Here is a 12,506-nt window from a genome sequence, read left to right on the forward strand (position 1 = left end):
TTTTGACACATATGTGCACAGGCGCACAACCTCCCTCGGCTCCTGGCCACTCCTCAGCCCCTCACGTCCCTCTGGAAACCCGTGGACTACAAGTCCCGGTAGGCTTCGGGCACTTAGCTCTGACTGCACGTGCGCACACGGCTGCCCGCCGGAAGGACCGAGTCTGGCTGTGTTTATCTCGTTGGGGAGCTAGCCGTCGGTTGGCGCGCAACGGGTTCTAGACTGCAGGCAGCGCGAGGATCCGCGGCCCCGCCCCGGCCCGGCCTGGCAGGTAGCCCGGGATGGGTTGAAGAACAAGGAAAATTGGAGGGGCTGGGGTCGCCCATACCTGGAGCTGGCGTCGTGGGGGAGGGGCCTGAGAGTGATGAGGTGGGGGTGGGGAGGGAACTAGGGGGATGATGGGAAAGGAGAGTGTTAATGGGGAAAGAAGGACTGGGGGAGGATGGTGAGGAAATGAGTGGGGGGGACCTGGTGGCTGGCAGAGGCACTGAAGGGAATTGGAAGGAAGACCGGGCTATGAGGAGAACGGGGAAGCTGAGGATAATGTAAAAAAAGGAGGGGAGGGTCTGGCATTGTGGGGGAGGGGAGTGTTGGGATGACTGGAAGAAGACAGGGATAGCGTCATAGGCAGGGAGGAATATCCCTGGCCGAAAGGGGTCAGTGAATATTCGCCTTTTTCCCCTTAGTGGAAGAGGGAAAATGGAGGGCTGTCGGGGTGGAGCTTGGTGCGGTGGGAGAAGGAAAAAGGAGAAAACTGCAAAGCTCACAGATCAAGAAGGGCCAGAAATGGGGAGTGGACATTGCAAGAGACCAGGGAGGGGGGTAGGTACATGAAGGGTATGCAGGAAGCTTGAGAATGCACCAATGATCCAGGAGACCCAGAGATAAATGGGGCCCCTGAGACAGTAGGGGCTTATCTCCATGAGTTTGAGTTGTCATTGTGAAGCAGCTAAGAATCTGTCCACTTTTGGATGGAATTGCTTCTCTCTTCCCTTGTGAATTCTTTACCTTGACATAGCCGAAGGGGGGGGAGTAGAAGTTATGAGGGAAGACAAAAGACACATTCTTAAACTGTTCAACCTCCTATCTGTCCCCACAAGTCCAGATCCAAGATCTTTTGGATTGAGAACAGGAGTAATGAAGTGAGAGTGGTTTCCTGCCGGGGCTATTTCAGGTTTGGCAGGCTGGCTATTTAAAGCATGGGATGGGGGGTTGAGGGAGGTTGAAGGGGGAGGGGGGCTGGCAAGCCAGCTGAAAACCGTGTCTCTTTCTTATGAGGGGCCTCCCTTACTTGCTTTCTCTATGCCTGAGGTTCTGCCAGGTTCTTCGCTCTGCCAGGGCTTCTTGAGCAGGGAGCAGATGATCCACTCAAACCCAGCAGGTGCCTGCCAACGAAGGCAATACCCATTGGAGGAACATTTGTCTGACAGAGCCTTCAAATGTACCCATTATCACTAGGTTGGCAGGTCATGCTTGAGTCTATTTCTTGTCCTGCCCAAGGGTTCCCCCGCCCCCCGCCCCTTCCTCTCTCTTTTCTAACACACACCCCTACCCCATACCCCTTTCAGGGATCTAAGTGGGAGAAGAGCTGCTGAAACAGCTTGTTCTTTATTACAATAGCGGGGTTGGAGAAGTAGCAGGAGGGGAAAATTCCTCCTCTCCACCCTCACCCCCTCAGTCCCCAGCAGACACATACCTTTCTGGCTTAAGTTCCTAGTCTTGGCAGTATACCAGGCACAGCTGTTAAAGGAACTCCTCGTGCCTGTGAGGGGCCCTGGATGACCCTGATGACAACAGCTTAGCTTGACGAGAGCTCCCTTTGAGGGGCTTACCATCCGTGGAGCCCCCTGTCCTGGATCATTCCTACCCTATCCACCCTGCCCTGGATGGGGGGACTGTTTCACTCCAAAAGCCAAAAGCTTTTCTCTTTTGAAGCACCCATGCCAGCTTTCAATGGACCGATTGGGGTTGGCTGCACTATTAATAGCCCTGAGTATTTTGAGATCCCTTTCCCCACCTTAAAGAGCACAGATTCTTAGAGAGGTGGCAGTAAGCGGAGCAGAGCCAGAGAGACAAGAGAATGCACTGCCCTGGGAAGGGCAGGCGGTGCTTGCAGCTTGTGCCAGGCCAGCGACACGGTGAAGCCTCCATGAGTAAGGGATGACCATGCTGAACCTTTGATCAGCAAATTCTGAGCTGTCAATCAGGTCAGAGCCGCCCCGCCCTTCACTGTGGGAGAACACAGGACCAGGGCTAGCTCCCTGACCTCTACCTGAGCTTTGGAAAGGTGGTGTGGGAGGGCCACCAGGGTGACGCTTGGAGGCAAGGGCTGGTCCTGGGCAGAGTCCTGGTGAGCCAGATAAAGACCTTGCCTGAGGAGCCCATGGCCATAACTTGTGTGCAGGTAGCAGAGGCAGCAGGCCGTGCCGGGGGGGCATGTTGCTGTAACCAGTGACCCAGGGGATGTTACGGTGGACAGTGCACCTGGAGGGCGGGCCCCGCAGGGTGAACCATGCTGCAGTGGCTGTTGGGCACCGGGTATACTCCTTCGGGGGTTACTGCTCTGGTGAAGACTATGAAACACTGCGGCAGATTGATGTGCACATTTTCAATGCAGGTAAGCTAATGCTGGGACCATCCCTGGGTACCCATGTCAGGGAGGGGAACGGGCAGGTGAATGAGGTTTGGTGGCAGTCCCCATGGCCAAAGGGGATGGGGGAATGAATGTCTGGTTTGGGAAAAGGTGAACAGCCTGGAAGGAGGTTTCCAGGGCTGAGCAGAACTGTGCCCACAGTGTCCTTGCGTTGGACAAAGCTGCCCCCAGTGAGGCCTGCCATCCGTGGGCAGGCTCCTGTGGTACCCTACATGCGGTATGGACACTCGACCGTCCTCATCGATGACATGGTCTTCCTTTGGGGCGGGCGGAATGACACCGAAGGAGCCTGCAATGTACTTTATGCCTTTGACGTCAGTGAGTATGGATCTCAGAGAGGCTCTGTTCTGCCAAATGATGCCTCCGGGGAATGGGCTGGGAAAGGTGTGGGCTGAGGGCATTCTAGAGTCTAGGAGGGAGTGGTGTCAGAGGTTGCTTACTGACCCAGCCTCTCCTCTCTTTCAGATACTCACAAGTGGTCCACACCGCGAGTGTCAGGAACAGTTCCTGGGGCCCGGGATGGACATTCAGCTTGTGTCCTGGGCAAAACCATGTACATTTTCGGGGGCTACGAGCAGCTGGTATGTCTGGGAGCAAACTAGAGCTTTAGGGTGAGAATAAGAAAGAGAAAGGGAAATTAAGGGTGGTGGAATGGGGGGCTTTGGCTTGTTTGCGGGTTTTGACGGGAGAGGCCAAGAGTCAGAGGGTCACCACGGATCCCCTCTTTGATTCCTTTCTTCACTTCCTTTCTCTTCCCACTCAGGCGGACTGCTTTTCCAATGACATTCACAAGCTGGATACCAGTACCATGACATGGACCCTTATTTGTACAAAGGTCTGCCTTTTCTTCTTCCTCCCTGATCCTTACTTTCAATTGAAGAAATCATAGGAAGCTCAGTGAGAGCAGATCCCCTCCTTGCCTCCGTGCTGACTCCCACTCTTTTGTCTCTCTGCTCCTGCCCAGGGCAACCCTGCACGCTGGAGGGACTTTCACTCAGCTACAATGCTGGGCAGTCACATGTATGTCTTTGGGGGCCGTGCTGACCGCTTTGGGCCATTCCATTCCAACAATGAGATTTACTGCAACCGCATCCGTGTCTTTGACACCAGGACTGAGGCCTGGCTGGACTGTCCACCCACTCCAGTGCTGCCTGAGGGCCGCCGGAGCCACTCAGCCTGTGAGTGTCTGTTGGTCTCTGTGGGGGTCCCCTTTCCCACCTGTTGCCCTCACACTCTTCACGTTTCTCTTTCCTTCCAGTTGGTTATAATGGGGAGCTGTACATCTTTGGTGGCTATAATGCAAGGCTGAACCGGCATTTCCACGACCTCTGGAAGTTTAACCCTGGTACAGAGCGCTGCCTTTAAATTTTTTTTTTTTTTTTTTTAATTTATTTTTGGGACAGAGAGAGACAGAGCATGAACGGGGGAGGGGCAGAGAGAGAGGGAGACACAGAATCGGAAACAGGCTCCAGGCTCCGAGCCATCAGCCCAGAGCCCGACGCGGGGCTCGAACTCATGGACCGCGAGACCGTGACCTGGCTGAAGTCGGACGCCCAACCGACTGCGCCACCCAGGCGCCCCAAAATTTTTTTTTTTTTTAATGTTTACTTATTTTTTTTTATTTATTTTTTTTTTTTTTTTTATTTTTTTATTTTTGGGACAGAGAGAGACAGAGCATGAACGGGGGAGGGGCAGAGAGAGAGGGAGACACAGAATCGGAAACAGGCTCCAGGCTCCGAGCCATCGGCCCAGAGCCTGACGCGGGGCTCGAACTCACGGACCGCGAGATCGTGACCTGGCTGAAGTCGGACGCTTAACCGACTGCGCCACCCAGGCGCCCCAATGTTTACTTATTTTTGAGAGAGAGAGAGAGAGAGAGAGAGACAGAGTGTGAACTGGGGAGGGGCAGAGAGAGAGGGAGACCCAGAATCCGAAGCAGGCTCCAGGCTCTGAGCTGTCAGCACAGAGCCCAATGCGGGGCTCGAACTCACAAACCAAGAGATCATGACCTGAGCTCAAGTCAGATTAACCGACTCAGCTTAACCGACTGAGCCACCCAGGCACCCCCAGAGCACTGCCTTTAAGGGGAGAACAAGGAGCAATTGGGGGAGGGGAAAAAAAATAATCCTAAGTAGGTAAGGGTGAGCATGGGGGTAGGGAGGATGTCTGGACTGGGCAGGTATTAAACCTCCATATAAACTTCTCTTCAGTGTCCTTTACCTGGAAAAAGATTGAACCGAAGGGGAAGGGGCCATGTCCCCGCCGGCGCCAGTGCTGCTGTATTGTTGGCGACAAGATTGTTCTCTTTGGGGGTACCAGGTTAGGAGGAAAGTGGGAGGGCCTGGGGAAGGGCCCAATCTGACTGCATGGGAGGCATTTGAGGAGAAGGGTCTCATGGGTAGTCTTTCCTCCTTCCTTAATCTCTTTTTTGATCCCTATAGTCCATCTCCTGAGGAAGGCCTGGGAGATGAATTTGACCTCATAGATCATTCTGATTTACACATTTTGGACTTTAGTAAGTACACATATTTCCAGATGTGTGTCCCTGTCTTTGGGTGGTGACATTGAGGAGTGGACCCTTTCCTTGGTTCTGAGCGTATCCCTCTCTCTGACTTCTCCTTCAAAGGCCCTAGTCTGAAGACTCTGTGTAAACTGGCCGTGATTCAGTATAACCTGGACCAGTCGTGTTTGCCCCATGACATCAGGTACAGTGAGTGGTTGGAGAGGAGGGATTGGTTGAGAGTGTGTGATCAGATGAACTTGTTTCTCAGTATAGAGGGGACAGAAGTTTTTGTTCTGCTGGAGATGTAATGTACTTGAGAGTGAGAGCAAAGGAGATACAGGATTATCAGCTGGGTAAATCATATGAAGAAAAAAAAATCCGGTGTTTCAAACCAAGCTCAGAAGCATCACTTCCTGAGACCCGAGCCTGTATGGTTGTTTTTAACATGCTGAGAAAGTTCAATTAAATCTTTGAAGTTAGCTGCAAAGTATAGGAATCTTTGGATCACATTAGTTCCAGAGTTAAGGGAGGTCCTTCCTAGCTACTTCCCTTTGAATTCCATTCTTAGGTCCAAATCAAGCACCAAAAGTTATTTGGTGTATACTTGTGTCCTTCAGGGTCATTATGGACACTTCCCTCTCCTGTATCAGTTCAGTTTAACTCTTACTTGCCTGGGGGAGGGGGGTGGTGGTGTTCAGTATTTGGTGACACGAAGTATACAAGGCTGAACTGATTGGCTCATAGACTTGCTCAGGATTGACACATGTGCAAGTATTTCATACCAAGTAGACTGTAGCGAGGGTCTTGGCATAAAGGGGGTACTTGGTAAATCTTTGTAGGATGACAGAATTGTCAAAAAGAAAGGGAGAAAAAAGGGATTTAATTTTAATGGGGTGGGAGGGCTGGGGAAGTCTGTACAAGCCTAGGAGAGGGCAGTCAGGCCTTTAAAAGGTTGGGAGTTGAGAGTAAAAACAGGCATTCCTGGCTGGATCTGAGCAGAGGGGGAAAGGTAGGGTGGGAAGTTTACTGAGGTGTGTATACAGATGATTTTTTCCAGGAGTTGGGCACAAGCACACATACATAAACATAGATAGGAAGTCTACATGAGCTGGCAGGTGGATGAGTGGGTGATACCAGATTTGGTGGTGGGTGGGGCCATGATTGTTAACAATCATGTCAAACAGTAAGGCTATAAGAAAGAGGTGGCTGTGGGTGGTTGAGCTTTAGGATGTTGAAGGGACCGGTGTGTTCATAGCTTTGTTTGAGCAATTCTGGGCTTGAGGGTGGAGGCTCCACTCTTCTGCCCTTTCTGCCTGTCATTGTTGGCCTTCCAGGTGGGAGCTGAATGCCATGACCACCAACAGCAATATCAGTCGCCCCATCGTCTCCTCCCATGGGTAGGAGAAAGTTGCTGCCGCCTCCCTTCCTGAGCCTGCTATTATCTTCACTGCCCTTCCCCATCCCTCACCTGCCTGCCCCTTTGGTCCCTGGACTCGGTATACCTCTGCGTGGAGTTGTTGGACTAGAGGTGTTTCCTGTGCTGTGAACTCAGTGGGGAGCTGTAGGGGGGAGGGCTAGTTCCCTACCCCCTTGGGCCGAGGGCCCCTTCCCCTTGGTGCTCTGTCCCATACACCTCCTTCCAACTGCTCCTGGGCCTCTGCTCTGCCCAGGCCAGCCAGGTTCTGTTGGGAAGTGAAGGGAATGGGGATTAGGGAGAAGCAAGCAGTGTCTGAGCCTCAGGAGCTTCCCCCACCCTTGTTTCCACCCCCTCCCCCTGCTTGAGTCAAGAGCATTGATTGGGAGCTGAGAGGAGTTGCAACTGTTGCCATGAAACCCTCATTCTCCCTGACCTGGGGAGGCGAGGACCAGCAGATAATCCCACCGTTCCCTGAGCTGTTGCTGTTCCCTGACGCTCCCAGCCAGCTCAGATTTTATAAAAATGGATTAAAAATCTCCAAACGTGTGATCTGTTTTTGTGGAATACGATGGGGGTGGATGGCAGAAGCTTGCGAAAGGACAGGGTGCTTCTCTGCCAGGTTCTGGCTTCTCTGCCAAGAGCAAAAGGAAACCAAATACCACCAAGGTCTGGCCCTGGCTTTTCTACAGCGCGGAGTCCAGCGCCATGTGACCAAAAGGTGGCGACGGCATACCGAGTGCGTGCATCCGGACGGAGTGTCCTAGCCACCACCGACTTGCGCAGACGCGTCTCCCGGAGAAGCCGGAAGAGGCGGGGCGGGAGGCACGAGGGCGGAAGTGGCGCCATTCGCTCCCGGCGCGTCCCACAAGCCAATGCCGAGAGAGAGTTCTCGTATCGCGGCGGCCCTCGGGTCTCTCCGCAGGGCCAGTAGAGGCGAGGAGGATGGCGAGGGCGTGGGGCCCGGGGTCCTGCGGAAGGGTGAGGGCCTCGTGCCGGGCCGAGGGGCAGCGCGGGGCGGGGGGAAGGGTAGGTGGCGGCGCAGTGACCGTGAAACTGCCTAGTTCTCTGTAAGAGGCCACCGCGGGGAGCGCCGCCGACAAAATGGGACAGTGGGGTGTGAGGAGGCGCTTCCTGGGTTAGGACAGCCTGGGCAGTTTCTGAAAGGGAGGATGAGAGTTTTGCGCAGAGAGAAAACGCGTGTGTAAAAAAGTACAGTCTGGGGAGGCATTGGTTGCTGGGGGTTAGTAGGTCAGGATTGAACACATTTCGCAAATCTTCGTTGAGCATCTATCGTGTGCGGGCTGTTCTAGATGCCATTCTAGATGCTGTAGATACAGTAGTGAATAAAAGCCGTCAAAAACTCCTGTTCTGGGGTGACTGGCAGGCTCAGTCAGTAGAGCATGTGACTCTTGATCCGGGAGGTGTGGGTTCAAGCTCACATTGGGTGTATAGATAAGTTAAAAATAAAATCTTAAAAATCGTGTTCTCATGGAACTTATCTTTCAGAAAGGATGACTAAAAAAAAGTAAATTAATACAGTAAAAGGTAAAGCAGAGGAATGTGTATTTTTAAGGGTGAATTTTGATATGTGAATTGTACCTCAGTTTTTCAAAAAGATTATAAGGGCTATGGAGAGAAAGCAAGGGAAGGCTTGCAATTTTAGGTAGTTACAGAAGGCCTCACTGAGTAGGTGACATTTGAGCAACCGTTTGAAGGAGGTGAGGAAACAGTAAATACATCTGGATAAAGATTCCAAGCAGAGGCAACATCGAATGCAAAGGAACTGAGGCAGGATCATAGATCTTCTTGCTCAGTAAGTGCTAGACTAGTTGAGAGGAGTGGGAAAGAGATTATAGGACTCAAGATTAGAGACCAGGGGTGAGGTCACATGGGGGGTTTCAAACCACTATAAGGCCTGTAGCTTTTACTCTGATCAAGATGAAGCTATTAAGGAGTTTTGAGTTCTGAAGTGATGTGATCTGAAGCATGTGTGTATGGAAAAGGGGTAGGAATGATGAGATCAGCTTTGCATTTTAGATGCCCCTGTCCAGCCTGTCCAGCATAACTTTGGGAGGAGATGGAGGTTGGAAGACCAGTTAGGAGGCTAGAGCACTGGCTGAGGTGAGGGGTGCTGAGAGTATGAAGGAGAGCACTGGCAGTGGTAACTGAGCAAGGAAGACATGTCCTGTGGGGAAGACCGTGAAGGCAGGATTCAAAAGAAAATGAAAAAGAATGGACTGTGGCTTGGCCTACCCCCAACCGTACATTTGTATACCTTCCTTAGCAGGTGGTGGGAATGGTTGGGAAGTTAGGTGTCAGTGTAGCACTCTTGCAACCTGCGCTGCCTAAAGCCTGTCGTGATTGGCCTGATGGGGATATTGGAAAGGGTCAATTACTTAAGGAATGCGGGTGGGATGATGTCTCTGTAACGCTGGGAGATGTTGTGCTGAGTTGTGTCCCCACCCCTCCTTCCACAGACACATCTGACATGTCATTTGAAGAGCTGTTGGAATTGCAGCACAAAGTGGGGACTAAGACATACAAACAGTTGGTAGCTGGAAACAATACTAAGAAGCCAAGTTCTAGACCACCTGTCCAAAATGCATGTGTTGCAGATAAACACAGGTGAGGAGCAAGGCCTGCCCCAGGAATTTGAGAATACCTGGGACTTTGAGTAGGTGTCTGCATTCCTAGATGGGAGGCCTTTGATCAAGACTGGAGAGCCAGGGAGGACGCCTGGGTGGCCCTTTCAGTTAAGGGGCCGACTTTGGCTCAGGTCATGATCTTGCAGTTTGTGAGTTCAAGCCCCACGTCAGGCTCTTTGCTGACAGGTTGGAACCTGGAGCCTGCTTCAGATTCTGTGTCTCCCTCTCTCTCTGCCCAACTCCCACTGGCACTCTGTCTCTCTCAAAAATAAACACTAAAAACCAAACAACAACAAAAAACAACACTGGAGAGCCAGGGCATCTGGCTGGCTCAGCCAGTGGAGTGTGCATCTCTTTTTTTTTTTTTTTTTTTTAATGTTTTTATTTTTGAGAGAGAGAGACTGAGCACTCACAATTGGGGGAAGGGCAGAGAGAGAGGGACAGAGGATCCCAGGCAGGCTCTAGGCTGAAGCGGAGAGCCCGATGTGGGGCTGAGACTCACGAACCGTGAGATCATGACCTGAGCTGAAGTCAGACATTCAACTGACTGAGCCACCCAGGTGCCCCTCTTGATCTTGGGGTTGTGAGTTTCAGCCCCATGTTGGGTATAAAGATTACCTAAAAATAAAATCTTTAAAAAAAACAAAAAAGGACTGGAGACCCTGGACATGTCTTTTAATTTCTCCGTAGGCCTCTGGAAATGTCAGCCAAGGTTCGGGTGCCATTTTTGCGTCAAGTTGTTCCAATCAGTAAGAAGGTGAGGAAGAGGCACGAAGGGCTGTCTCAGTGAGGGGAGATTGAACAGTTCATTTATAGTCTCTCTCTTCTTTCCAAAGGTAGCCCGGGACCCCCGCTTTGACGATCTGTCAGGGGAATATAATCCTGAGGTGTTTGACAAAACGTATCAATTCCTGAATGACATCCGAGCCAAAGAGAAAGAGGTTTGGAACATTAGACTAGCTCATGGGAATTCCAGGGGTGGGAAACTCGGGTCCAGGTTATTGAGTTGGGCAGAGGGGAACAGGGAACATAGTGGTGGGCAGATTTATTTCTCCTTAATTGATTTAACTCTCCCAAATGTGCTTCTATTCAAATCCTGGCTCATTAGTTTACCAGCCGTGTGACCATTGGCAGGTTCCTTAACTTCTCACTTTACTAATCATAAAGAGATAATAAAATAATTCATATCTCTTAGTGTTACTGCATTAACAAACGCGAACCTCTTAGTATAATGCTTGGCACAACATTTTGGTTGACGTTTGCAGACTGCTAACCGTCATATTCATTTTATAATGTGGAGCTTGTGAAAAAGCAGTTGAAGAAGCACCGTTCAGGGCAGGAGCACGAAAAACTGCAGCAGCTGCTCCAGAGAATGGTGAGTGGGTCAGAATCGCAGGTGGGCGGGGAGAACAGTTCAGGGCACGCGGGAGGTGGTTCACAGTCCCTCCTACTCACCCATCTCACCCACCTCGTCTTTGCTTCTCAGGAGCAGCAAGAACTGGCACAGCAGGAACGCAAGCGGCAGCAGGAGCTGCGCCTGGCCCTGAAGCAGGAGAGGCGGGCTCGGGCCCAGCAGGGCCATCGGCCATACTTCCTGAAGAAATGTAAGTGGGACACAGCTGTCACAGGCTGGTTACAGGGACAGGCTTGGGTGGCCACAGAGGCAGCATGCTGTGTTGGGGGTCCGTGAGCTCCCTAACGAAGTCATGAAGGCTGGATCCCATGGGAAGTTGGAGGAAAATAGAAATGGTAGGGAGGAGTTAATTTGTAACTATTCTTATATCCCTAATTATAGATTATGGGCAAGGAGTGTTGCTTTTATCTCTCCCGCCTCCCCTACATATGCTGGGCCAGGCGCATAGAAGGAGCTCATAGTTGGTTTAATAGAGAAAGCAGGGAATGGTAGAAAAAATCTGCTTGCTGCGTACACCAGTGAATTCCAATCAAGTCATGTATCCCAGCATCAAGGTTGAGAAGTACAGACCTGGGGAAAGGAAAAGAGGAGTGCCTCCTCCCTTGCTTACCTGCTTTCTTTCTCTTTGTTCTCTAGCTGAGCAGCGCCAGTTGGTCCTAGCTGAGAAGTTCAAGGAGTTGAAACGCAGTAAGAAGTTAGAGAGCTTCTTGAGTCGAAAGAGGCGCCGAAATGCAGGCAAGGACCGGAGACATCTCCCTTTGAACAAAGAGTAATGAGGAACGGTTCTCAGCTCTGCCACTGCCCCAGTGAGAAACGGATCTATGGGGACAGACTTGGGCTTGGCCTCTTCTAGTTGTTCATGCAAGGGCAAGGATCATAGCTGCCCTTGAGCTAGATTGGCTCAAAGATGACCAGAGGGCTCTTGGACAAGAAGAGCAGCCCAGCCTTTTGTCCTGGCACACTTTCTCTGCTTGGATCTGGTTCATCACGTCCTCATGTTCTCCCATCCTTGCTTTATACCAGTGATCGTGGTGTAGAAGAAAAAGGGCCAGTGAGTGAGTGAGTGATCTTGAGGCTAGTGAAGGCTGTAAAGTCTGTTGATAGCTCCTAGTGCTGGGACTTTATGTAAGAGCCAAATCGTAAACATTCCTGTTGTTCTTTTTATTATTCCCTTTTGGTGGGTTTTTCGAGCGGCCTAGAACTACTGTTTCAGTGGGCCACCTGTGGGGGCTGGCAGCAAACTTAAGGCTCCCATAAAGTAGGAAATCAGACCAGAGACCCCTCCTACTTAAACCTCAAAGAAGACACGATCATTGAAAGAGTAAACCACTCTCACAGCTCACCTACGTAGTTTTGGTTTTGGATACAGAGGGAGAGAGGAGGTGAGGACAGAAAGTTTCCCCAGTAACGTACAAGCACAGCTGGTTGTCGGTACTGTTTGGGTCTACAGTTCCTACTCCCATGTGGACTAGAGAATCCTCAAGCTAATTAATGATTCAGTTTGAAGTGGTCTCAGGTTGGTAGTTCTTCCAGGCACCTGGCAGAAGCAAATGTAATCTTCACTTGGAGGGTTGTACTTGAAACTCAAGCCTCAAGGAGTTCCTTTAGATAAAATTTGAAGGAATGTGAGCTTTCAGTGAAAATATGAAGCACACAAGGAAAGAAATCACCATGAGCAAGAGTCATCAGGGACAATAGAAAACAGACTCAGACCAGCAAAGACAGATGTTAGAAATATAAAATACAAAACAAAATATCTTGCTTATATTTAAAGAGAAACTATGACTAAAGAAAAGAATATCTAAAAGGACCAAACTGGTTTGATAAAAAGTAGAGCTTTTAAAAATGAACAATATACTATTTGAAGTTAGAAA

General features: G+C 50.8%; 1 protein-coding gene across 14 annotated transcripts; it reads left to right on the top strand.

Moving 5' to 3' along the window:
• Positions 1-12,506, top strand: KLHDC3 (kelch domain containing 3). 14 transcript variants are annotated; one of them, XM_042938820.1, is made up of 16 exons: positions 1-271; positions 1,101-1,174; positions 2,405-2,617; positions 2,795-2,971; positions 3,119-3,234; positions 3,417-3,488; positions 3,618-3,831; positions 3,912-3,998; positions 4,864-4,972; positions 5,095-5,168; positions 9,051-9,198; positions 9,909-9,975; positions 10,055-10,159; positions 10,519-10,593; positions 10,705-10,822; positions 11,269-12,506. In XM_042938820.1, the coding sequence occupies exons 3-16, from the start codon at positions 2,464-2,466 to the stop codon at positions 11,403-11,405; spliced, it is 1,653 nt and encodes a 550-aa protein (XP_042794754.1). In that variant the 5' UTR covers positions 1-271; positions 1,101-1,174; positions 2,405-2,463; the 3' UTR covers positions 11,406-12,506. The 14 variants fall into 14 exon arrangements, with proteins under 14 accessions (XP_042794754.1, XP_042794746.1, XP_042794744.1 ...); XM_042938812.1 differs by lacking the exons at positions 9,051-9,198; positions 9,909-9,975; positions 10,055-10,159; ... (1 more) ...; positions 10,705-10,822; positions 11,269-12,506 and adding exons at positions 1,312-1,458; positions 2,025-2,207; positions 5,280-5,358; positions 6,491-7,109 and having other exon boundaries at positions 1,101-1,142; XM_042938814.1 differs by lacking the exons at positions 1-271; positions 9,051-9,198; positions 9,909-9,975; ... (2 more) ...; positions 10,705-10,822; positions 11,269-12,506 and adding exons at positions 318-369; positions 1,312-1,458; positions 2,025-2,207; positions 5,280-5,358; positions 6,491-7,109 and having other exon boundaries at positions 1,101-1,142.

This window comes from Panthera leo, chromosome B2 (genome assembly GCF_018350215.1).
Source record: "Panthera leo isolate Ple1 chromosome B2, P.leo_Ple1_pat1.1, whole genome shotgun sequence".
Taxonomy (NCBI): Eukaryota; Metazoa; Chordata; class Mammalia; order Carnivora; family Felidae; genus Panthera; species Panthera leo.

What these genes read in the sequence shown, in the direction of transcription:
- KLHDC3 (XM_042938820.1), top strand. Translation starts at nt 2,464, where the DNA reads ATGTTACGGTGGACAGTGCACCTGGAGGGCGGGCCCCGCAGGGTGAAC. An exon ending in ACTTTATGCCTTTGACGTCA is followed by an intron (nt 2,972 to 3,118) that starts GTGAGTATGGAT and finishes CCTCTCTTTCAG; the next exon opens with ATACTCACAAGTGGTCCACA. An exon ending in GCCATACTTCCTGAAGAAAT is followed by an intron (nt 10,823 to 11,268) that starts GTAAGTGGGACA and finishes TTTGTTCTCTAG; the next exon opens with CTGAGCAGCGCCAGTTGGTC.